The sequence below is a fragment of the Myodes glareolus genome, chromosome 26 (genome assembly GCF_982192425.1).
Source record: "Myodes glareolus chromosome 26, mMyoGla1.1, whole genome shotgun sequence".
NCBI lineage: Eukaryota > Metazoa > Chordata > Mammalia > Rodentia > Cricetidae > Myodes > Myodes glareolus.
Window position 1 is genome coordinate 13136279 of NC_142051.1, and position 25688 is coordinate 13161966.

Consider the following 25688-nt stretch of genomic DNA (forward strand, 5'->3'; position numbering starts at 1 on the left):
CTTGGTGCTGAGATTGCAGGTAGTATGAGTTGCCTGATTTAGGTGCTGGGATCTAATTAGCAATAAGTACTCTGAACTTCTGAGTCACCTCTCAGTACCATTGTGTTTGCTTGCTTAATTTTTAAGGAACTCCTTCCCCACTAAGTCCCTGGTATTTTGCTTGTGAGTAACTAATGACTGAGGCGTCTTTCAACCTTGTATCACTGTCAGAGATACTTTCTGTATTATTCTGTAACACACTCTTTATTTATGTGCCTGTCCCCTCTCCCTCTCACTAACTCACTAGAGGTCAACCGTGAGAATTGCTGTTAGGAGCTATCCACCTTGTCATTTTAGTCAGCCTCTGGCTCTGCCTGGCTGCCAAGGTCTGACATTACAAGGAACTACCACCACATGCTTGACATTTTTTTTTTATGATTTATTTAACTTTATTTTATGTGCATCGGTGTGAAGGTGTCAGATTCCCTGCAACTGGATCTTCAGACAGTTGTGAGCTTCCATCTGGGTGCTGGGAATTGAACCCGGGTCCTCTGGAAGAGCAGTCAGTGCTCTTAACCACTGAGCCATCTCTTCAGCCCCCCCCCCCCATGCTTGACATTTTTATGTGGGTTCTGGGACTTGGACTGAGTTATCTTTACACACACATGCATACACACACACACACACACACACACACACACCTTTTTTGTTGCTTATTTGAGACAGGGTGTTATATAACCTAAGTTGGCCTCTGTTACTGAGAATGACTTTGAATTTGCTGATTATTTGCCTCTGTCTCCCAAATGCTGGGATTATAGGGCATACACCACCATACTCTGTCCAGTTAGTTTTAAAATTAATATTATAGTGTGACTTAATTACAACCTAATTGCTTTTAGTTATTCAGTTCAGATGGAATGTAATTTTATACTAACTTTAGATAGAGATCTGGTTTTATCTTCTCTAAATGTGACTTAAAAGGATTGGTTTTGCCATCATTATTGAATATAATTTAGGGAAAGCAAAGAGGTTGTAATTTTACTCTTATCACAGTGATCAAGATGGTTTTATAGCAGGGCTTTACCTGAATATTTTAACTTTAATGTTCTTTAGCTGAAGAGGAGGCAAATGAAGAAGATGTACTGGGAGACGAGACTGAGGTGAGTTGAGGACGGTTGGCTTGATAATGTGACACCGCTTTGGCTAAATTGCGCATTATCAGTCCTTTGAGTTCTTAGGTGCCTAAGAGGAATCAAAGACTGGTTTATTTTGGAATTCTTATGTTGTCTCTTGATGGGTATTCCTTTATTTTTCTAATATTTAATTAATGTTTTTGAGCTTGGGTCTCAGCCCAGGCTGGCCTCAGATTCACTATATACAAGGATAACCTGAACTTCTGTTCTTTCTTTTTTTTAAATTTCTTTTTGCTTTTCTTTTTCCTTCCCTCCCCTCTCCTTTTCTCCCTTTCATTCCTTCTTCCCTTCCCTCTTCTCCCCCCCTCTTCCCTTCTTTTATATACCAGCCACCATTTCTGCTCCCTCCTTTCCTCCTATTCCCTCTCTCCACCTTCCTCCTCCCTTCAGAAAGGAGCAGGTCTCCTATAGAAGTCAACAAAGCATGGCACATCATGTTGAGACAGGACTAAACTCTTTCCCCTGCATCAAGATTGGACAAGGCATCCCAGCATGGGGAATAGGTTCCAAAAAGCCAGCTCATGCACCAGGGACAGGTTGTGATCCCACTGCTAGGGGCCCCACAAACAGACCGAGCTACGCAACTGTCACCCACATGTAGAAGGCCTAGGTTGGTCCCATGTAGGCTCCCTACTTGAGTCCGTGAACTCCCACTAGCTCAGGTCAGCTGTCTCTGTGGGTTCCCTTGACTACCTTGCTCGTATATTCCTTCCTCTCTTCAACTGGACTCTCGGAGCTCAGCCTAGTGCTTGGCTATGGATCTCTGCATCTTTAATTTTTATTTTTTCTATCCCTGTTTCTTGAGCACTGCCATACTCAGTTTATCTTTTTTAAAAGTGGATATTTTTGTTGTTGTTGGAGTTTTTTGTTTGTTTGTTTGCTTTTTTGCATTTTGAGACAGGGTTTCTCTGTATAGCCTTGGCTGTCCTGGAACTAGCTTTGTATGCCAGGCTGACCTTGAACTCACAGAGCTCTGCCTGTCTCTGCCTCCTGAGTCCTGGAATTAAGAGTGTATGTTACCACTGCCTCACTTAAAGTTAAGTATTGTTACTACTATTTTTGATGTTTCTTCGAGAAAGGATCTAACTGTGTTACTCTGGCTGTCCTAGAACTCACTATGTAGACCAGACTGGCCTTGAACTCATAGAGATCTGCCTGCCTCTGCCTCCCAAGTGCTGGGATAAATGTGTGCACACTATGCCCAACTGTTCTTGTTTTTAATTAAAAAACAAAGTATGTGTAAGCATGTAGAAAGGACAACTTTTTGGAATTAGTTCTCTCTTCCACTACACTTCCATCTTGTTTGAGGCAGGATTTTCTCTTACTGCTTTTACTGAGTTGTGTAGGCTAGCTAACCCTTAAGCTCCCAGATACTTCTCTTGTTTCAGCCATCCATCTTGCTGAAGAATTAATTCCTGGATTGAGGAAGGATTGAACTCAGAATTTTGAGCTGGTATTACCAGAGTCTCACCTACTGCCCAGCCATCTTGCTGGCCCTAATGGGGACTCTGTTTTTAAAACTTTTTTTGAAGATCTTATTTTATTTTTATTGTGTGGGTATGTGATGTGCACATGGATGCAGAGGCCTCAACTCTCCTGCAGCTGGAATCAGAGACAGTTATGAGCTTCCTGAAATAGGTGTTGGGAATCAAATTCGGGTCCTTGGAAGAGCTATATACACTTTAAAAATTATTCTATTTATTTATTTATTTATTTATTGGGGGTAGGGTTTCTCTGCTTAAAAGCCCCAACTGTCCTGGAAGTCTTTTTGTAGACCAGGATGGCCTCAAACTCACAGAGATCCACCTGCCTCTGCCTCCCAAGTGTTGGGATTAAAGGCATAAGCTGCCACCACCACAGATTTAATATTCTCTCTTAAATACTAAGTCGTCTCTCTTTATGGATCTCCCCCCATCCCCTCCAGTAGCTCTGTTTGTCCTGGGATTTTCTGTGTAGACCAGGCTGGCTTCAAGCTCAGAGATCTGGCTGCCTCTGCCTCCCGAGTGCTGGGATCAAAAGTGTTGCACCATCACCTCCTTGCTCTTAGTGGATGTTGATTTATGTTAACCATGTTGTTTCATTTGGTTTTAGGAAGAAGAACCAAAGCCCATAGAACTGCCTGTTAAAGAGGAAGAACCTCCTGAAAAAACCGTTGATGTGTAATTATTATTCTTTCTTTCATCCGTCCGTCCGTTCCTCCCTCCCTCCCTCCCTCCCTTCCTCCTCTCTCTCTCTCTCTCTCTCTCTCTCTCTCTCTCTCTCTCTCTTTCTTTTCCCAAGAGACAGGGTTTCTCTTTGTACCTTTGGCTGTCCTGGAACTCACAGAGATCCACCTGCCTCTGCCTCCCAAGTGCTGGGACTAATGGTGTATACCACCACAGCCAGCCAGCCCTTTTTAATAATCTAAATAAGAGTGGATAGTTCTAATTTTTGACTTGCTAGTGCATACTATATATATGGAAGATAATGTCAGGTGTCTTCCTTAATTACTCTCCATCTTAGTTTTCTTTTCTTTTTTCCTTTTTTTTTCTTTTATTTTCTTTTTTTTTTCAGTGAGGTAGGGTCTCACTATATAGCCCTGGCTGACCTGGAGCTTATTATGTAGATCGAGCTGACCTTTGATCTCAGAGATCTTCTTTCCTCTGCCTCCTAAGTTTCAGGGATTAAAGGTGTGTGCCTGACTCCCTAGGTTTTGACAACAGGTCTCTTACTGGCATGGAGTACACCCATTTGATCAGAGTGACTTGCTAGTAAGTCCCAAGGGTCTCTTGTCTCCACCTTCTAGTGCTGAACTCTTAGGCACCAGCTCAACATCTGTCTTTTTTTTTTTTTTTTTAAAGATTTTATTTATTTATTAAGTATACAGTATTCTGTCAGAAGAGGGCACCAGATCCCATGATAGATGGTTGTGAGCCACCATGTGGATGCTGGGAATTGAACTCAGGACCTCTGGAAGAACAGCCAGTGCTCTTAACCTCTGAGCCATCTCTCCAGCCCTCAACATGTGTCTTTTTCACAGATAGACTGTAACTTGAACTTAGTCCTTCCAGCTTGTGTGGCAAGCATTTACCAACTAAATACCTAGCCTTCCGGATAGTGCTTTAAAAAATATTGGTTTAAAGTTTCACTGTTTTCCTTGTTACACATTCCCCTGACCTCTTCATTTCTGATAAGGTAAGGCATTTTTAGAAAGGTTTGCCTGCTTTAGGTATGTTTCCAGTGAAGAAAATGAGTTTTTCTCTAGGCTATGTATTAGGTAATTAGAACTAGGTTAACTTCAATGCAGGCACTGTTCAGTTCTCTTAGCCTTTGTTCTTTTGTGAGGCACCATAATAGATTATTTGATTAGAATCAATGATTCCCTGTGCAGTATAAATTTTTATAAAATCTTTTACCACCAGCCTCTGCCTCCAGAGTGCTGGGATTAAAGGCATGCTCTTCTATGGACAGTCATTCCTGCAAACCCTTATTCGTAGAATTTTATACTTTTACAGAAAACTTTTTACTTCTGTAGAAAAGTATGAAATTGTGTGTAAGGACTTTTGTAAGAGGGAGAAATTGACATGCTGTAGCTCATGTAAGTTTACCTCTGATCTATGATTTATAGTGGAGGAAAAGAAGACAAAATACTGGAGTAGAAAGTAGGTTTTGATTTGTTTAACTTACTTTACAAGGCTAGTCATAAATATTTATTGGGGCTCCTTTTACAAATTTTTAGCCATTTTGCACTTTGGGACGTTAAAATGTGGAGCCCTTGTGCCATTTTTGTTCTTCAGAGTGGTGTCATTGGTTTTGAGACTGGACTTCTGTGTAGCTCAGCAGGCTGTAGAACTCAGTTATCCTCCCCTGCCCCCTGAGTGTTTTTGGTGTTACAGGTGTGTGCCTATAGTTTTGTTAGGTGCATTATGTTACAAAGGCAGTGTATGAACCTGGGAATGTAGGTCAGTGGTGGAGGGCACCTTGATATGTGTAAGACCTTGTGTTTAATTCCCAACTTTTAGGGTAGCGGGACTAGACCAAAACCTTTAATATGCAAAATATACCCAGAGAGAGGGGCAGGGAGGAAGGGAGGGTGTTAAATAGATCATAGAAGAGTGTAAAGTTGCAAACAGAGGGGCTAGGTATATGGCTTAGTAGTGAAGCGCCTTGTATATGATCCCTTAGCACACACACACACAAACCAAAGAAAAACTAAAACAGGCAGTGTATGCATTGACGAGATGGTCAATGATAAGAGTATGTTCTACTCTTCTAGAAGACTGGGTTTGGTTCTCAGCACCTACATAGCAGCTCACAGCCTGAGTGATTCTAGTTCCAGAGAATACAGTGCCCTCTTCTGCTCTTCGCAGGCACTATATACATGTATATACACTCAAATACATACAGTGAATCTTATTTAAGAAAAAGGCAGGCAAAATACTCAAACACATACAGTGAATCTTATTTAAGAAAAAGGAAATTGAACACATTCCATGAAACTTTACAAAGGTTTTTAGTAGTTTTTTTGATGAGTTGTTTAACATCAAGTGTGTGGGTGTCTGTATGTGAATGTGTGGATGCATGTTTAGGTGCTTTGCTCATGTTTTTAACGGAGTGTGTGGGTGTTTGTATGTGAGCGTATGGATGTATGTTTAGGTGCTTTGTTCATGTTTTTAACAGGGAGTGTGTATGTGACTGTGTGGATGTATGTTTAAGTGATTTGCTCATGTGTTTAACAGGGAGTGTGTAGGTGTCTGTATGTGAATGTGTGGATGTATGTTTAGGTGCTTTGCTCATGTGTTTAACATGGAGTGTATGGGTATCTGTATGAATGTGTGGATGCATGTTTAGGTGCTGTGAACATAGTTTAACATGGAGTGTGTGGATGTCTGTATGAATGTGTGGATGCATGTTTAGATGCTGTGCACATAGTTTCTTGATTTTTCTTTTCTATCTGGAAATTGTTTTATATTACATTGATAATAATTTATTTAAATTTTATATGTTGGACATAATTGTAATCTATTTTAATCAACCGTATGTTGATTGTTCTAGGAAGTGGTAAGTTTTTTTTTTTTTAAGCTTGTTAAAGGAAAGTACAAGTAAATAATTTAGAAGTTAAGAGAATGATATCATGGACCCTCTTGTACTTATCATCCAGATATAATGACTATTAACTTTGAAACTTTATCCTTTCTAGTAATTATTCCCTTCTCCTCTGGGTCTGATGTAATAGCTCAGGCTGGTGTGGAACTTGCCGATTTAGTCAAGAATTACTTTGAACATTAAGTCCTAAATGCTAGGATTATCTATGTGAGCAACCACATGTGACTACAATTGGTATATTCTGTTTATTCTGTTCATTGGAGGAATAGTACTTTAAATAGTCGGTTGCCTGTTGATAAACATTTACATTATTTATAAAAACAATATGTCCTTATCTAACTATTATTATAATTACGTAAGTCACATCCAGAAAATAAATTTGTACTGGAATATTTACTGTGTTACACAGAATGTATATTTATCATTTTGATAGATTTTTGTCAAATATTTGTAAAACTATTAGTTACTATCTTTATCAATGTTCTATTGCTGTGAAGAGACGCCATGACCACAGTAACTCTTATAAAAGAAAACATTTAATTGTGGCTTGCTTATGTTTAGAGGTTTAGTTCATTATCATCATGGCAGGAAGCATGGCAGCATAAAGGCAGACTTTCTGCCAAGCATGCACCTGTAGCCTCATGGGGTGTATGTAGCCTATGATCAGTTGACTGAGGAAGAGAAGACTAGGACTTGGTTTACTGGTGGTTCTGTACATTATGCAGGCACCACCCAGAAGTGGACAGCTACAGCATTACAACTCCTTTGTGGGACAACTCTGAAAGATACTGGCAAAAGGAAATGTTTACATTGGACAGAACTTTGGGCAATACACATGGTATTGGAGTTTGAAAGGAGAAATGGCCAGATCCTGATTCGTGGGCTGTAGCCAATGGACTGGCTGGATGGTCAGGGACTTGGAAAGAGCATGATTCGAAAACTGGTGAGGAAAACATCTGGGGAAGAAGTATGGCTAGATCTCTCCAAATGAGCAAAGGATGTGAAGATACTTGTGTCCCATGTGAATGCTCATCAAAAGGTGATTTAAGCTGAGGAAGAGTTCAGTAATCACATAGATAGGATGACCCATTCTGTGGACAGTCAGCCCCTATCCTCAGCCATTCCTTTATTGCCCAATGGACCCGTGAACAAAGTGTCCATGGTGGAAGAGATAGGGTCTTTGCTTGGGCTCAACAACATGGACTTCTATTCACCAAGGCTATTCTGGCTGCAGCTGCTGCTGAGTGCCAGATCTGCCAACAGCAGAGACCAACACTGAGCCTCAGATATGGCACCATTTCCTGGGGAGGCCAGCCAGTGACCTCGTTGCAGGTTGACTGCATTGGACCACTTCCTCTGTAGAAGGGACAATGCTTTGTCCTTACTGGAGTAGATACTTATTCTGGTTATGGATTTGTTTTTCTTTCATGTAATGAAGCCAAAACCACCATCTATGAACTTAAAGAACTCTTTATCCACTGACATATGTATCCAATATAGTATTGCTTCTGACCAGGAAACTCAGTTCACACCAAAGAAGTGCCACAGAGGGCCCATGATCATGTAATCCACTGGTCTTTCCATGTTCCCCACCATCCTGAAACAGCTGGCCTGACAGAAAGATGGAATGCCTTTTGAAGACGCAGTTACAACACCAGTTAGGTAGCAGCAGCATGGAGAGCTGGGGCAGGGTTCTCCAGAAGGCAGTATATGCTTTGAAACAATGTTCAACATATGGTATGGTTTCTCCTGTAGCCAAGAACCATGGGTCAAGGAATCAAGGGATGGAAAAGGGAGTATTTCCACTCACTATACCCCTAGTGACCCACTAGGAACGTTTTTACTTTCTGTTCCCTAAGTTCTGCTGGTCCATAAGTTTTGGTTTCCACTTGGGGGGACACAACAAACATTCCTTTGAACTGGAAACTCAGACTTCCTCCTGGTCACTTTGGGCTCTAACATTCTTAAATCAACAGGCTAAGAAAGGAATAACAATGTTAGATTATTATGGGGAAATTGGATTGTCTCTCCATGATGGAGGTAAGAATTATGTTTGGAGTGTAGGAGGTACTTTAGGGCATCTTTTGGTGCTACCATGCTCCTTGGTTGAAGTTAATAGGAAGTTACAACAGCCTAATCCGGGCAGAATGACAAAGGGCATAGACCTATCAAGAATGAAAAGAGCCAAGACCTGCTGAGGTACTTGCAGAGGGTGGAGGAAATACAGAATGGAGGCCATGTAACTAGCCACAGAAATGAGGATTATAATGGACATGAGTTCTTCTGTTATGTTTTATTAAGAATGCATTTGTACAGATACTTGTGTTTATTTCCCATTTCTTGAGTGTGAGGAGAATATCAATGGTTGTCATGTTTAACTTTGAGATACTAAAAGAATGTTTCTCAAGGGCCATTGCCACCTAGCCTAAATTTATAATGTGTTTGCGATTGTACATAGGATAGATATGTTTAGGTGTTATTTTGATCTGGTTGTTTTCATTTGGAAATTAATCATGACCATGACCTAAGGAGAATGATTGTGTGTCAAGTTGACAAGGGATGGACGGTGATAGCTATTCTTGGTTGTCAACTTGACTATATCTGGAATGAACTATAATCCAGAAATGCAAGGCACACTTGTGGTCTAGGTCTTGCGATTGGAAGACACACACCTTTTAATACACATCTTGAGGTGGGAAGGCACGCCTTTAATCTTGGTCACACCTTATGGAACCCTATATAAGGACAGTGGAAGAAGGGTTCATTTGTTCTTGCCTGCTTGTCCTCGCCTTGCCAGCATATCCATTCCTTTACTGGCATTGGAGCCCACTTCAGGATTCCAGCACATACAGAAGATCGGCTGAGACACCCAGCCTAGTGGGACTGAGCAACTACTAGATTCTTGGATTTGTGTTCATAGCTAGCCACTGTTAGATTAGTTGGACTGCAGCCTGTAAGTCATTCCAATAAATTCCTTGTGTGTGTATGTGTGTATTGATAATGTTATTAATATTATAAAATATATACATATATTTGTATGAAAGAGAAATTTTCAACCCTTAAGTTCTGTAACTCTCGAGAACCCTGACATACAAAACCATTAGGGGAATGCTTTTTGTATGTGACTAAATAGAGAAATAAGTCAGTGAAGAATAGAAATGCCCCATGAATCCTATGAGAATATGATGTGTATTTATTGCCTGAGTTTAGTTGTGACCAAAGGAATTGGTATATAATATGAGGGTTCCCTTTCTACTTTTAGGTCTACTGTAATGATTCTTTTTCAAGATGTGTACATGGAGGCTGAGATTGTAATTTAGATGATAGAGTGTTTGTCTAGTCTGTACAGAACCCTGGGTTGAGTCCCCAGCCCTTTGTAAAACCTGATGCAGTGTTGGATGTTTATAATCCCAAAATGAGAGAGGTGGAGGCCTGTGTCATCCTTGGTTACTTGAGATGCTGTCTCAAAAACAACCAAGAACAAACTAGGTGAGAATGTGGCGGTCATTTTCCTGTGGTTGATGGAGAAGACCTCCTCCGTCTTCCCCTGCCTCCCAAGCCTTGAGATTTAAAAGGTGTCTGCCACCATGCTTGGCTTTTGCTCCTCTGTCTTAATCAGGAAGAATGTCACAGAAATTTGTTTTACTTGAATGTCATTAAAAGAACAGTTCTGTTTGGTCTAGTTGCCCATGCCTTTTTGTTTGTTTGTTTTTTGAGACAGGGTCTCTATATAGACCTGACCTATATAGATCTGATTGCCCTGGAATTTGGTATGTAAACCAATCTGGCCTTGAACTCACAGAGATTCTCTTGCCTCTGCCTCTCAAATGTAGACTTGTCTACAAATGTCACCGTGTCTGGCTGTGGCCTTGCTTTTAATTCCAGCACTCATGAAGCAGAGGGTAGCAGATCAAGACCAGCCGGAGTTACAAGATGAGACTCTATCTTAGAAGAAAAGTAGGGGAGTGTGTGGTGTACATATGTAATGAGAGGTGGAAGCAAGGGGATTAGGAATTTGAAGATAGCTTTGATCTCATGGGAGAAGCCATGTCTCAGACAACAGCAACGAGAAGATGGTTGGTTGGCGAAATTTCTTAAACATTCTTAGTATTCCTGGGCTGATTTGAATCCCTTGTATATCCAAAAGGAAACCTCTTTGCATCATTGGTCTGAAGTTATATGTGAATACAGTTCTAGTTCTAGTTTTAAGCCCGCCCCCGACTCCAGTCAAGGTAACTAACGTAGGACTTAGTTATGGTCAGTAGGGGGCATCTGTTGCTCGCCTGTTGGTCTGAGAACTTCCAACAAAAGGATTGGAGGGCATAGTCAGCTCAGGCTCCAGAATTGCTTCCTCTGAAAATGTCATTAAACCATTACTACCTTTCAGGACATCAAATGGGAAAAGTGTTTGGGATATTGGAACAAAAGCTGCCCATGTCTCTAAATAAGGGACTTTAATGAGACTGGTTATGACCCACGGTTTTATGGGAGTTGTTTGTTGGAGAGTTAATGCCCTTCCATTTATCCTGAGGACTTCCGAACTTTGTCTCCTGCCCCTGTGGTCCCCTTCTTTTGTTTTCTCTTTAACCTTTTGACCAGTAACTCACCGTGTTTTCCTAACTCAACACCCCATGTCCTTAGCCTTTTTTCTTCCCACTTCCTGTGGCATTTTTATTTGTTCTGCTTTGAGTGTTTTAGCTAGGGCTAAAATCCCACGGGAGTAGTAGGGACTTAAAAAGAAGGAAATCAAGGTTTGTACATCACTGGTTAAATTCTGGTGAAAGTTGAGAGCTTCTATTTAATTGAAGGTTGGAGAGAGAATTCTTAGTTCAGAAGTAGCTGTAAAGTTCCTAAAAGCAAATGGAATGATCCCTGACTTCTTTGCTGATTATATTCTTATAGTTAAGTAGCTTAGTTTTATTTTAATTTTTTTAATCTCAGTAGAAAAGCGTTCAAGGAACCAGAGTTTCTATGAGTTTGATGTTTCTTTATATTAAGGGGTGGTAGACGCATATGGGGCAGAGGACAAGGACTCAGGTGAATTCTTACCCAGTTCTTACCCAGTTCTAAGGTTTTGGTTTAAAATAGCAGTTTTCTGATTTTTAAAAATCTTTTGTAGGGCATCAGAAAAGAAGGTGGTAAAAATTACATCTGGAATACCTCAGACCGAAGTAAGTTTTCTTAGTTGTGATCCCTGTCTCATTCTTTTTTAAAATCTTTATTGGGGTGCTGGTGGGGATGTGGATGCATGAATGCCATGGTACACATGGGGAGGTAGGAGGACAATTTTCCAGAGTCAGTGTTTGCCTTCTACTCTGTTGCAGTAGGAGTCTCTCTATGTCTCTTTTAAAAACATTTTTTAAAATTGCTTTTTATTTATCAGTGGTGTGTTTGCACACACGCACACATGTGTGCACGCATGTGTGTGCATGTGTAGGTCAGAAAATAAGTTGGGGGAATTGGTTCTCTTTTTCTAGCATGTGGGTTCCAGAGACCAAACTTGGTCATCTGGCTTGGCAGCAAACAACTTTCCCACTGAACTATCTTCCAGGGCTAACTGACCCATGAGCTTTCAGCAGGTCTCCACCATCTTACAACAGGAATGCTTGGTTTACAGATGTGTACTAGAACATTTGGCTTTGTCCATGGTTCTGTGATTCTGGGGCATTCTAGCTCAGGTTATTAGACTTGCACAGCATGCTCTTTTATCCACTGAGTCCCCATTTCGATTCTTTTTGTGTTTTTGAAACAACATCTTACTGTGTAACTTAGGCTAGCCTCCAACATAATCCTTCTGTTTCAGCTGTTGTAATAGGTCGCTAGTTCCCAGCTGCTCAGCCCTGAAATAATCACCCAGAAAGCATATTATTTAAATCACTGCTTGGTCCATTAGTTCTGGCTTCCTATATGCTAACTCTTGCATCTTGATTTAACCCATCTTCATTAATCTGTGCATCACCACAAGTTTGTGGTCTACCAGCCAAGTTTCAGCTTGTCTGTCTTTGTAGGCAGCTCCATGGCTTCTCCCTGACTCTGCCTCCTTCCTCCTAGCATTCAGTGAAGTTTTCTCCGCCTACCTAAGTTCTGCCCTATCAACAGGCCAAGGCAGTTTCTTTATTAACCAGTGGTATTCACAGCATACAGAGGGGAATCCCGTATCATTCAGCCTCCCAGATGCTGGGTCTCTAGGTACCCTTTCTTCTGTCCACATCATTCAATATTTTTCTTTTAGTACTGTTAAATTGGCTTTGTAAGTAAAGGTGCTTTGGGCTAAAGCTTGACAACCTGGGGTTTGATCCCCCAGAACCACGTATTGGAAGAGAACGAGCTGAGTTCCATATGTTGTAGCATAGATGCGTATATCTGTGTATACATGCAAAATTAAAAATAAATAAATGTAAAAATATTGACTAATATTTTTTTCTCTGCCTACTTGGGAAGATATTTGGGCTGGCATAGTGAACAGTTAAAACTGTCATCTGTTAAATATACCAGTGTGGTCTTCATAGGAACGTTACAGGCATAGGCTTGGAGTTTGAGAGGATTGTGTCTTGGAAAAGTAGCAGTGGTAGATGTTCCCTGTAAATTGTAGCTGGTAGCTGGTGAGAGTGAAGTTTCTTTGGATTCTTATCTCAAGATGTATAAGAACAGGTTTCATTTGAAATCTTGTGTTCAGCTTTGTATTTCCAAAGTAGAGGTTTTTTTGTTTGTTTGGTTTGGTTTTTTGAGACAGTGTTTCTCTGTGTAGCCCTGGCTAACCTGAAACTTGCCCTGTAGACCAGGCTAGCCTTGAACTCAAAGATCCAGTTGCCTCTGCCTCCCAAGTGCTGGGATTAAAAACATGCATCTTTAATCTTTCTACTCAAAAGTAGAAATTTATTCAATTATTTTATAATTCAGTGAAGTAGTGTTTCTGTACTGGGACCTAGATGTTCTTTTGATCTTTTTTACAGGGCAACCAAATATAACTTTTGTGTTTTGGGGTTTGTGTAAAAGAATTATTCTTTTTGTTTTTGAGAATGTGAATGTAATAATTGTTTGTGTGTGTGTTTGCTTTCTGAAAATAGTTGTTGTGATAAACCTAAGAATACTACCGATGTAGTCTTGTTTTCATTTAGACCTTAAGAAATGACCCTAACCAATGTTTTCTTAAACAAGGAATTACAGTTTCTCTTCATTTTCATTTATTATCACATAGAGAATGCAGAAGAGAGCTGAACGATTCAATGTACCTGTAAGCTTGGAGAGTAAGAAGGCTGCGCGGGCAGCTAGGTGAGTGTTTCTAGCCCTTCGGACACAAGGTAGAGATGTCATAAAGATCAGATCAGATGTTATAAAGGTCAGACCTTTGTTTCTAGATATAATTGTTGATTTAAGTGGAACAGTGTTCTCATTAAAATTACTGAACACAGTTTGGGCCGTAGTCAGAACATTTCTGCTGATTTGAATATAGAAGCTGTGCGTTAGGTTTGTCATCATCGGTTAGGGTTTTTATGATAGGTAAAAGTCAGGAACTGACAGCTGCTTCTGAGTCTGAGGACTTCTTTTAGTGTACTCTTGGACTGTTGGTGAGAAGGAAAGTAAACTGACCCTCTTTCATGGGGCTGTTAGAATTAGCTAATGATTGCAAAGTTTGAGATCACAAGGAAGAAGTGTCATGTACCCTTGACACGGACATAGACAACTAAGAGTGTGAACAGCTTCCTAAAATGTAGCTTGTCTTTTCTTCCTACAGGTTTGGAATTTCTTCTATTCCAACAAAAGGTGAGAATGCAGAGGTTCTTCTGAGAAAGTTTACTTTCTTTTCTGACAATAGATTTCTTTCCTCTAAATTAAATTTGTTAGATCTAGAAACCCTTAAGAGAGTTACAGCATTTACATCCTTAAGAGCTCAGGAATATAAGAGAAGATTCTGAAATTATGAGCGAGGAGATCTTACCATTTGTTTTCCTTTCTTAGAAGATCTGAGGAATTTCTAGTACCTTGTTTACCTAATTTTGTGTCTTATTAGCCTAAAATTGTGTACTTTTTCAGAACTCTGAGCTAACCTAAGTACTAAAGTGAAGAAGACTATATTTAACGCCACAGTTTTACTTTGAAGAACTTAAGAAAGAAGTAAGCTTTGATAGACTTAGCTGTGAGGCTTATATTGACATCATATATATTGATTAATAGTTGGAAAAAATAGCAGACTATGAAGAATGTTAAACTGGTATTTAAGGGCTGAGGAGGTGGCTTAGTGGTTAAGGTGCTTGAGGTTCTAGTTTGAGCCCTAGAACCCGGATGTTAAAATCAGGATATGGTGGCGTGTACTTATAATCCTAGGGCTGAGCAGGCAGAGACGGGGACACCTGGGACCTTCTGATCATCCATCCTGCCTAATTGGTGAACTTTAAGCCGATGAGAGACCTGTCTCAACAAAACAAAGTGAAAAGAGCCTGAAGACCCATGCCAGAGATTGTCCTCTGGCCTCCCATATACATACAAAATATAATATTTTAAGATAGGGTATAGCAATGTAGTCCTCCAATCCTAGCACTGGGACTGATGGAAGAGAATGCTAGTTGAAATCCAGCCTTAGCTGTGTAGTAAAAAAAACTGTCTTAAACTGGGCGCAGTAGAATACTTTAATCCCAGGACTTGGGAGGCAGAGGCAGGTGAATGTCTGAGCTCCAGGATAGACAGCACTATGTAGAGAGATCCTGTCTCAAAATACCATGAAAACAAAGCAATATAAAGAACAACTTTTCTCCAAGAAAACTAAAATTAATTTGAAAAGGAAACCTGGTCAATAAAGTAACCTGGTCAATATAAGTAACATTTGCAGTGTTATTTATACATTCTGACATATTAGAACTACAAAATAAGCCAGACGGTGGTGGTGGACACCTATAATCCCAGTACTGGAGAGGCAGAGACAGGCAAATCTCTGTAAATTTAGGCCAGCCTGGTCTACGGAGCAGGTTCCATGACAGCCAGGGATACACAGAGAAACCCTATCTCAAAAAACAAAGTACAGAATAACTCTTAGAAGAACTTAGGAAATGTAAAAGGAAATACTATTTTTTGAATAAGACATTTAGTAGTTCATATATATCTGAATGTCTACAGTGGGAATTAGAGAACCCTTATGAGATAAAGGTTAGTTAAAATAAATTTTGAAAAGTTTTGTTGTAGGGTAGCCTGAAGAAAAGACAGCTCAGCCTTGGGGTTAGGCCAATAGAAAGTCCTTATTGGGCTAGCATTGAGATAGCACTCTCTATTCTCTGCTCTTCCAGAGAATTCAGGTTCAATTCCTAGCACCATGACATGTTCCAGGGGACCGTATACCCTCATACAGACATCAACCAAAACACCAGTGCACATAAAATTTAAAAAATGAATACATTTTAAAATGAAAGAAAAGAAAGTCTTTATTAGCTGACCGGCAACTACACTTGGTATTCAGGATCCTGGGGTAGCCTCAAGCCTTTCCCAGAGTGAGCTTTTATGCATGGAAACCTTGGTTGACATACTTAGTTAATAAGAACAGTTAGCCATGAGTAGAATTACAGAAGCCAGAGAGTAAGGTTAGTATATTTAGAGACTATGGAATTTGATGGTTTAAACCTTTGCTTTAGTTTTGGTGGGTGATGTGGTCTGTGTGGTATGTTTTACAGCCTGAATGGTACTTCCATCATAAAATCAGTTGTGCTGAGGCCTAGGGCCCTGATATAATTTGTAACAAATAATTATCTCTGGGTATAGTGGTACCTACCTGTAGTACCAGTTCTTGAGGGTGGAAAAGTGGATGAATGAGAATTTGGGGTTTAAGGTCATCCTCTGCTACATAAATACTATATTAATTCCTTTCCTGTTTATACAGTAAAATACCATGATGAAAGACAGCTTGAAGAATGGAATTTATTTTGGCTTATGGTTCCAGAAGGATAGGAGTCCATGTTGGTGGAGTAGAGGCATGACAGCAGGCATAGTGGCAGGAACAGGAAGCTGAGAGCTCATATCTTGAAACAGGCACAGAGCAAAGAGAGTGAACTACAAATAGGCTGGGCTTTTTTTTTTCCTCAAAACCCACCCCAGGGATACTTTTCAGTAGGGCCACACTTCCTGAACTTGTTAAACTCCACTACTATCTGGGGACCAGTTGTTCAAATGCCAAGATTTTGGGTAACTTTTCTCGTTTAAATCACCGTCCGTCCGTCCATCCATCCATCCATCCATCCATGATGTAGTTCATTGAAGTTGTTTAGTTTATTCAAAGGTCTGTGCAGCATTACAGTGAGTCTGATATTTACTACCCACAAAAGGAAATTTGAACCTATTATCAGTTATTCTTGCTTAGTCAACTGCTGATGTTTATCTCCGTTTATAAATTTACCTTAACACAAATGGAAGCATGTATGATATGTGATCTTTGTAATTAACTTTTTTGCTTAGTATAATACTTTTTTGTTTTGTCTTGTTTTTTGGTTTTTCAAGACAGAGTTTCTTTGTGTGACAGCCCTAACTGTCCTGGAACTCACTCTGTAGACCAGGCTAGCCTCAAACTCACAGAGATCCATCTGCTTCTGCCTCCTGGGTGCTAGGATTAAAGGAGTGCACCATCACAGTCTGGCTTTTTTATTGTTTTTGAGACAATTTCACTTTGTACCTTGGGATGGCCTTGGGTTTACTGTGTAACTTAGGCGGTCTCAGAATTACAGTCTTTCTCCTTTAGCCTCCCAAATGCTAAAATTATAGATCTGCTCCCCTGGGCCAACTCTGTATATCTTATTTTTGTTTTTCTTTTTGAAAAGTTTTTAAGATAGGATTTCTCTGCGTATCCCTGACTGTTCTGAACTGTCTCTATAGACTAAAGTGCCCTCAAACCCAGAGATCTGCCTGCTTCTGCCTCCCAGATGCTGGCATTAAAGATGTGAGCCACCACTGTGGGGCATGAATATCTTATCTATTTGTGCGTATAAATAGTGCTTTGCCACTGGACATCATTCTCAGTCTAACATGTTTGCAAGATTGATTTTAAAATATATTATGTTCATTTCATTGCTTATAATATATTCCACTATATGGATATGCCCCATTTTATTTAATCAGTTTTCAGTTAATAGTTGCTTATTGCTTTCATTAATTGCTTGATATAATTAATGATGCTATGAATATTTGGGGTTTTTTGTGTGTGTGTGTATGAATGTATGCTTTTCAGTTTTTTGAACCTATATCTAGAAAATAACCTACATGGAGTTGGTTCTCTACTTTCACCTTTACTTGGACTCAGGGGATAAACAGCCAGGCTTGTGGAGCAAGCACCTTTACTTGTTGAGCCATTTCACCAACCCCCATGTCAAATTCTTAATAACCACAATAGAATTTGTCAAAGTAACTTATAAATTCTGTTTGTAGGTATTGTTCTTTTTTGAATCAATTAACTTTTTGGGACAAGGTCTTATATGTGTCTAAAGTATTTATCTTGTGTATTGTTTATGCTCTTAATTTGATTTGAGGATTTAATTTTATGAGTTTTAGCAATATTAAATGATTAATTTTGTTTAAATTTTTTCCCTTAGGTCTGTCATCTGACACCAAACCTATGGTAGGAAATCTTTTTTTAAATTTCTTACAAGCCAATTTTAATTCTGTGTAGTTTTAAGGATAGAAGTTCTTTGTCAAATTAGAGAAGACTGTCATGAGTTTGGTAACATTTTTCAGTATAGTATGCCTTGAATTTTAAGTGTTTGAAGTCTGGGGAAGATAGAAAAATTGCCACATCTTCAAGTAACTACAGATTACCTTTTTTCCTACCAACCATCACCTTGTTTTATGGCCCCGAAGTTTTAGGCCTAACAACTTTTGGTAATATAATTTTTCTAAAAACATTAATAATTAGTTTGTTTGTTTATGGTTTTTTGAGGCAGGATTTCTTAGTGTAGCCATGACTGTCCTGGGACTCACTCTGTAGACTGAACTGGACTTGAACTCAGAAATCTACTGCTCTGCTCCCCAAGTGTTGGGATTAAAGGTGTGCTTCATCATGCCTGGCTTTTAAAAGAAACCTTTTTTTTTTAAAGCTTTGTTTTTGGAGAGTGGCGTGCCACAGTGTGTGTGTGGTAATCAGAGGACAGCCTCGTGGAGCCGGTTCTCTCCTGCCTTCACTCAGGCTCTGGGGACAGACTACAGGTTTGTGTAGCAAACACCCTTCACCTGCTGTGCCATCTCATCAGCACCTGATTCTTGTGAAGAATCAGCATCTGATTCTTAGTAATTACAAAGAATCTGTGGAAGCAATTTAATAAATTCTATCTATAGATATTGTTCTTTTTAAAATAAATCAATCTAATTTTTTGAAGCAGGGTCTCCTGATTCCTGGGTTAACCTGGGTCTTGGTTTTCAGCGGAGGATGGCCTTGAACTTCTGATTTTCTTGCTTCTCCCTCCAGAATGCTGGGATTGCATGCATTCCTCACTCTTGTCTGCCCCACTCCATTTGGTACTAGGGATTACACCCAGGATGCATGCTAAGCCAACACTCCACCAACTGAGCTACATTTAGCCCCAGCCTTTTGTCACATAGTATTGCCTATAAGTTTAAAAGAAGCCAGGCGTGGTGGTATATGCCTTTAATCCAATAAACACACAGATGTGTTTGTGTATAGATATATATGTATATATAATACATACGTATGATAGTAAAAAATGGAGAATGTATATATATTTATTATACATATATGAGAGTAAAAATGGAGAATTAGAGTGGTATTTTCTGAACCATTGTGACTAGTTAGCATGTTTTAAAAATAGAAACATGTTGCGGTAAAATATATTCAACTTTGAAATCTTGCTACATTTAGTATTATAACTGAATTGAAATAATTTATTACTATTATTATTAGTTAACATGTTTTAAATGATCATACCAAGGCTTCCAAGAAAATAAAGGGAGTTGAGTTGTATCATTTGTCTTCTACGGTTGAGAAATTTGTCTTTGATGATCGAAGTTACAAAATAATCCCACACTAGTTTAGAATTACTTATAATAAAGGGTTATTTATTTAGGGGTAGACTCAACAGATCACAGACCTTTGCACTAACAGGGAACAGGAACCTAATCTATCAGCCGGGAGTGAGAGAGCGAGAGCACGTTTTTACAGCTGCATTTATAGTATAAGAGATATGCCCATGTGAGCTGGTATCTTAAAGGCTATTGGCTGAAGGAGCTCCCGCAGCACCTTCTCCTTTTGTTTAAATAAGAGAGTTCTAAACCCAATATAAAACTATGTATACTAGGAACAGATGTCAAGTATAAAGTTAGAATTACAACCAGCATAAACTATATTAAGTAAGGAACATATCTTAATCTTTTAATAAACATTCTATCCTAAGGAGTCTAAGTCTTGTATTGGAAATGGCTTGACTATATCATAAGAGGAAGGTAACTACGACTATCCCATTGAAGGCCTGAGAAGGGAGATGATATTACTTGAGTAGGCAGGAAGTTCAATCAAGCAGTTTCCAAAATGTGCGGTAGATGACAGAGACAACTGGCAGGCTGAGCAGTCACCCAATTCTCATTTGCAATGTTGAAGCAACCAACTTTGGCTAAGGCCTAGAGTAACTGACAGACCATTTTTAGAGGCAGGAAAAAATTTAGGACCATCTTACCCTGTCTTGGCAAGGTTTAGCAGTTTTTTTTTTTTCTTGTATCCTACTTGTCCAGTCTGGACATTGTACACTTTGTTAGTGGTCAAGGCATGGACAGTTCCTTGCCCAAAGGCCAGTTGTGTCAAGAAGAAAACAAACTCCAAGTAGAGTGTCTTTGATGCTCAACACTCTCTCTCGGGGATAGATCGTTTTTGCCAGGAGCAATTGATTCAACAGAATCCTAAATTATTTAAATGTCATGTTTTATAGATCTTTGAAGTGATTGAAGGTTACCTATCTATGCAGAATACAGTTTCTATATATCTAAATAACCTAATTAGTCTAAAAGTATAACAAATATGACTGATTATTGACCTATAATACTTAATACCTATATAACTAAAAGATTAAGATTTCATATCATAATATTAAGCAATCTTTAAACAACTATGCAGTAAAGGAGGACAGTGATCTCAAAATGTAAATAATATATAAATATCTTGATCATAAGTAGAGATATATAATGCAATATGATAAATATATCTTAAAATTGTATCAATATGCAAAATGTCTTAAACAGAAACATGCATGCATGCAATCTGACAAAATAACTTTATATAGATATACAAATATTATAAACAGAAATAGGAGCATATTCAATATAACAAATATAATTTGAACTCATATCAGTATACAAAAATCTATGCCAATGTAAATTGTCCATAAGGAGTAGCTCACAAGGGGGCTGGAGAGATTGCTCAGTGGCTAGCTGCTCTTCCAGAAGTCCTGAGTTCAATTCCCAGCAACCACATGGTGTCTCACAGCTATCTATAATGAGATCTGGTGCCCTCTTCTGGCCTGCAGGCACACATGGAAAGAATGTTGTATACATAATAAATAAATAAATCTTAAAAAAAAACTCCATAAAAAAAAGAATAGCTCACAAGTATTCACTCTATTACTCAATATTAGTATTATTATAGTGTAAATTCACACTAATCTACCTATTATCCCATTCAGTTTTTTCTTTTTTCTTTTCTTTTTTTTTTTTTTTGAGATCTCTGGGCCTACATAATTTCTACCCAAACCCTATATGAGTAATAATCAACCCCTAAATGGTATCCCTAACTGTGAGGACAAACTTTGTTGGGAGAGGGTATGTTGTCTTCTAGTCCAGTGTTTTATTCTAATGTCCTCATTTAGGATTTTAAGGTATGAAACTTGTCCAGTAAAGAAAATGTCTTATCCTTAGACATAGTTTTGATAGTGTGCATATTATCTTCCTGGAGAGATACCTTATCTGTTAATCTATCATAACTTTTTTTTTAAGATTTATTTATTTATTATGTATACAGTATTCTGCCTGCATGTCAGAAGAGGACACCAGATCTCATGGATAGCCGTGAGCCACCATATGGTTGCTGGGAATTGAACTCAGGACCTCTGGAAGAGCAGCCAATGCTCTTAACCATTGAGCCATCTCTCCAGCCCCTCTATCATAACTTTTTAAGAGATTTTAATGTGTTAACAGCACAAATTGTTCTAGATGATTTTGTCAAATTGTTGCTATTTCTCTCCATAGTATTGATCTTCTCATGATAACTGTCCATTATTAGTCTGTAAAGACTGTGCTATTTTTAAAAGTGCCTCATTTTTGGCTGTTATCAAACCATTTTTTAATGAGATAATATGAAAAGCAAAACTAATTTCTAGAATCAAATAAATGGATGTAGAAGGAAAATCACATAAGCCTTGTAGAATACCATCTGTAGTATAAGCAAAATAATTACTGAACTTCTAGATAGTTATGTTATCAGTCATTTTTGTAGTTTTTTTTAAATCTTACCTGTCCTAAGGCAATTATAATGAATTGGAGTAGGTGTAATTGTTACTGGCCAGCAGGTGTCACAGTTGCAGTTGCATGGTTGAAAAATGCTAGCAGCACTGTGTTGCTTACTTACGTATTGAAAAATATGCTTCATTTAACAAATTAAAAGCAATTATTAAGGTGATCAAACAATTTTGAGAGTTGGAACTCAGGATAAAGAGAAAACCCAAAGTCTTTCGTCAGTTGCGCTGTGGGATCGCAGGCTCAAGCGTGTGGGCCGGTATAACATGCCACGCTGCAGCTTATGGGTCACAAGCTGGGGACTGCTGAGCTATTGGCTAATGGAGCTTCCATAGCGTGTCTTTGTTTGAAGATTCAATTAGGAATCAACTTAGTATGTGATAGTACATGCTTATAACCTCAGCATTCAGGAAGCTGAGGCAGGAGGACCGTTGCCAGTTTAAAGTCATGCTGGGCTGTATATGAGTTAAAGGCTTTCTTGGGGTTCATAGTGAGAGAGCCTTTCTCAAAAAACTAAAAACCAATTAAATTGTTTTTTGAGTTTGTGTTGTAGGAATTCATGAATTTGGATTGTGAGTGGTGGTCTTGTTTTTGGATACTTTATATATATATATGGTAGTTGGTTTTTTTTGTTTGTTTGTTTTGTTTTGTTTTGTTTTGTTTTTGGTTTTTTGAGACAGGGTTTTGCTGTAGTTTTAGAAGTTTTAGAGCCTGTCCTGGAATTAGCTCTTGTAGACCAGGCCGGCCTCGAACTCACAGAGATCCGCCTGCCTCTGCCTCCTGAGTGCTGGGACTAAAGGCGTGTGCCACCACCACCCGGCTGTATGGTAGTTTTTTCAAGCAGTGTTTGACCTACTTTGGTCTTGAACCCTCTTATACCCTTGCCACCAATGATGAATAAAGCAGAATCCTTCACCTTCACTTCCTTTCAGAAGGAATTTTTAGTTATCACTGGAGATGAGTAGATATCAGGTGGTTTCTGAGTTTGGCACATAGGGTATGTTTGATGCCAGTAGGCCTATTTGAACTCAGTCTTGGACCATAGTTTCTGCCTTCTCTGTTTTTTATTTTTATTTTTTAATGTATCTCTATTTTTGTAGGTTAACCTGGATAAACTAAAGGAAAGAGCACAGAGATTTGGCTTGAATGTCTCTTCCATCTCTAGAAAGGTAACATTTGTTCCTGTAACTACTGTTTTTAAAACACTGGGACAGCCTGAGAAGCTGTACATATTGGAAATGACTTTCATAAAGTTATTTTGTGAAGCTGGCTCCTTAGCACTTTCTTTTTATAAGTCCTTTGAGTATCACTGTCTCACTATAGATTATGTCATATGAACTGTTGACAAAATAATTTTGTCCTGTAGATTGTTTCATAGCTTACATCCAGACTACTAAAACATAGCCTGTTTCTGTTTGGTATATTGTTGAATATAGGGAGGCAGGTTGGTCTCTAGTAATACACTATCTTTAAAAAAAAATTGTGGTCTATAGTAATGTTAAAATGTGCTTTAACTATTCTGATACAGGTGTAATGAGAATTAAAGAGAAAACAGGTACCTAGAATAAAATGTGGGATTAATATAGAGCAAAAGTAAGGAATTTCATTTTTTTTCCCTGCTCATATACTAATTGATACTGTTTTTTAAGTTGATACCATTTTGGGGTGACCACTTCTCCAAGATATGTCTTTGGAATTTTTTTAGGTAGGTTCAAAAAAATGATAAAGATTCTCCTTTTTTCCTATTATACTTGTTCTTTTAATTTTAGTTTTGTGAGACTGGGAACAGATTCCTTAGTTTAAATGGTAGCAGGCTAGCTCAGAAAAAAAAAAATTAAACAAAAACAAACAACTTTTGGGGCTGGAAAGCTAGCTCAGCTGTTAAGAGCGCATTATTCCTTGCATCCACATCAACTGTCTCAGAACCATCTGTGCTCTAGCACTAGAGGATTTCATAGTCTCTTCTGACCTCCCTGGGTATGTGCATGTTATATGTGCAGGTGCTTACACCTGTGTGTGCACGTGCAGAAGCTGGGGGATGGCATCAGGTTTCCCCTGTTTCTGCCTTATTTCTTTGAGTCAGAATCTCCTGAACCTGGAGCTCATATTTTTCTGCTATGTTGGCAGCCAGGAAGGCTTGGTAATCTTCTCGTCTCCATGCCCCAAGAGTACTGGGGTTGCAGGTGCCTTACTAATTTTAGTTTGTTTTTCTTTTTCCTTCTGGACTATTGCCAGATTTTCCCACACTTGGAGCTTTTCATATGGTTAACTATCCTACTAAGCTTCCTTCTCTCGAGTTTTTAATATTTGGGGTTTTTTTTTGTTTTTTGGTTTTTTTGGTTTGTTTGTTTGTTTGTTTTTTGGTTTTGCTTTTTGAGACAGGGTTTCTCTGTAGCTTTGGCGCCTGTCCTGGAACTAGCTCTGTAGATCAGGCTGGCCTCGAACTCACAGAGATCTGCCTGACTCCACCTCCCGAGTGCTGAGATTAAGGGTGTGCACCACCACAGCCCGGCTAGTTTTTATTCTTATTGGTGGGTGGTAGTGGGGCTAGTAGTGATCAAATCCAGGGCCTTGTGCATGCTTGTCAAACGTTCTACAACTAGACTCTCCAACTTTACTCTAGGCTTAGATATGCCTGTGTATTTTCACCGATTATTTTTATGAGCTTTATATGTGTGTATGTATGTATGTATATGCTTTGTTTATATATATGCTTGTAATTGATTAGTGGTGGGTTCCTTTAAAATGATAAATGTAATAGACCGTTAGTTTTGAGATTGTCTCTAAAATACGTTGAGATTCTAAAGAGTCAATTCCACTGAGTCTGTGTTGTCTCATCCTATGACCCCAGCACTTCTGAAGATATGAGACAGGAGGATAAGGAGCTCATGTTCACCAGCCTGTGCTACATAATACGCTGTCTCCAAAATCAGAGAGGCAGTGTAGAGTCCTATATCCATTTTTCCTAGAAAGATAAAACAAAGTATTCTCTCCACTGGCCCAGTGGAAAAAACTCTGAGGGAGAGAGCAAGGTGCTGCTTAAAAAGTGCATAGTGGGGGGCTGGAGAGATGGCTCAGAGAGATGGCAAAGAGCACTGACTGCTCTTCCAGAGGTCCTGAGTTCAATTCCCAGCAACCACATGGTGGCTCATACTCATCTATAATGAGATCTGGTACATGCAGGCATACATGGAAGGAATGTTGTATACATAATAAATAAATAAATCTTTTTTTAAAAAAAAAAGAGTGCATAGTGGAGGGGTGCTCTCTGACCTTTGTGTAGCAGTCCAGTTTGTCTGTAACAGACACACTTCACCTCCTCCCTCTCACTTCCCCAGCCATTCCTCTTTCCTGTTGTGCTTCCAGTGCAGAGTGGATTTTTTTCTGCCCATGGTTCTTGAAAAAATAATCTTAATTTTAGCTAAGTGGTTTCTTTGCTTCAGTGGTTCTCCTATTCCCACTCTGCCTTAACGTTAGACACTACACACCTCTTTCTTTTCTTTACTCTTTTTTCTTTTGTTTTGGTTGTTTAATGTTGTTGTTTTTGTTTTGTGTTTTGAAGTAGGTTCTCTCTGTGTACCCCTGGCTCTCCAGAAACTTACTTTATAGACCAGGTTGGCTTTGAACTCAAGAGATTCACCTGCCTCTGCCTCCCAAGTGCTAGGATTAAAGGTGTGCACCACTACCATCCAGCTTAGACACATAGTTTTTTGTTTTGTTTTTGTTTTTCGGGACAGGGTTTCTCTGTGTAGCAGCTGACTGTCCTGGATAGACACACACTTTTAACTTAGACATGTTTGAGGGGGATATTAGTTAAAGTATTACATACACACACACACCAATTTAAAAGTTATTTAAAAATTTGTATAAGAAGCCGGGCGGTGGTGGCGCACGCCTTTAATCCCAGCACTCGGGAGGCAGAGGCGGGCGGATCTTTGTGAGTTCGAG

General features: G+C 39.1%; 1 protein-coding gene across 1 annotated transcript in view; it reads left to right on the forward strand.

The window, feature by feature from the left end:
* The window catches only part of Sarnp (SAP domain containing ribonucleoprotein), a 57545-nt gene that overhangs the window by 11415 nt on the left and 20442 nt on the right, over positions 1 to 25688 (forward strand). Inside the window, exons 3-9 of the mRNA XM_048418178.2 lie at positions 1093 to 1139; positions 3264 to 3331; positions 11377 to 11428; positions 13456 to 13529; positions 13993 to 14021; positions 17822 to 17847; positions 22841 to 22909. Of these exons, the coding sequence (XP_048274135.1) occupies positions 1093 to 1139; positions 3264 to 3331; positions 11377 to 11428; positions 13456 to 13529; positions 13993 to 14021; positions 17822 to 17847; positions 22841 to 22909 (365 nt within the window). The remainder of the gene's footprint in view (positions 1 to 1092; positions 1140 to 3263; positions 3332 to 11376; positions 11429 to 13455; positions 13530 to 13992; positions 14022 to 17821; positions 17848 to 22840; positions 22910 to 25688) is intronic.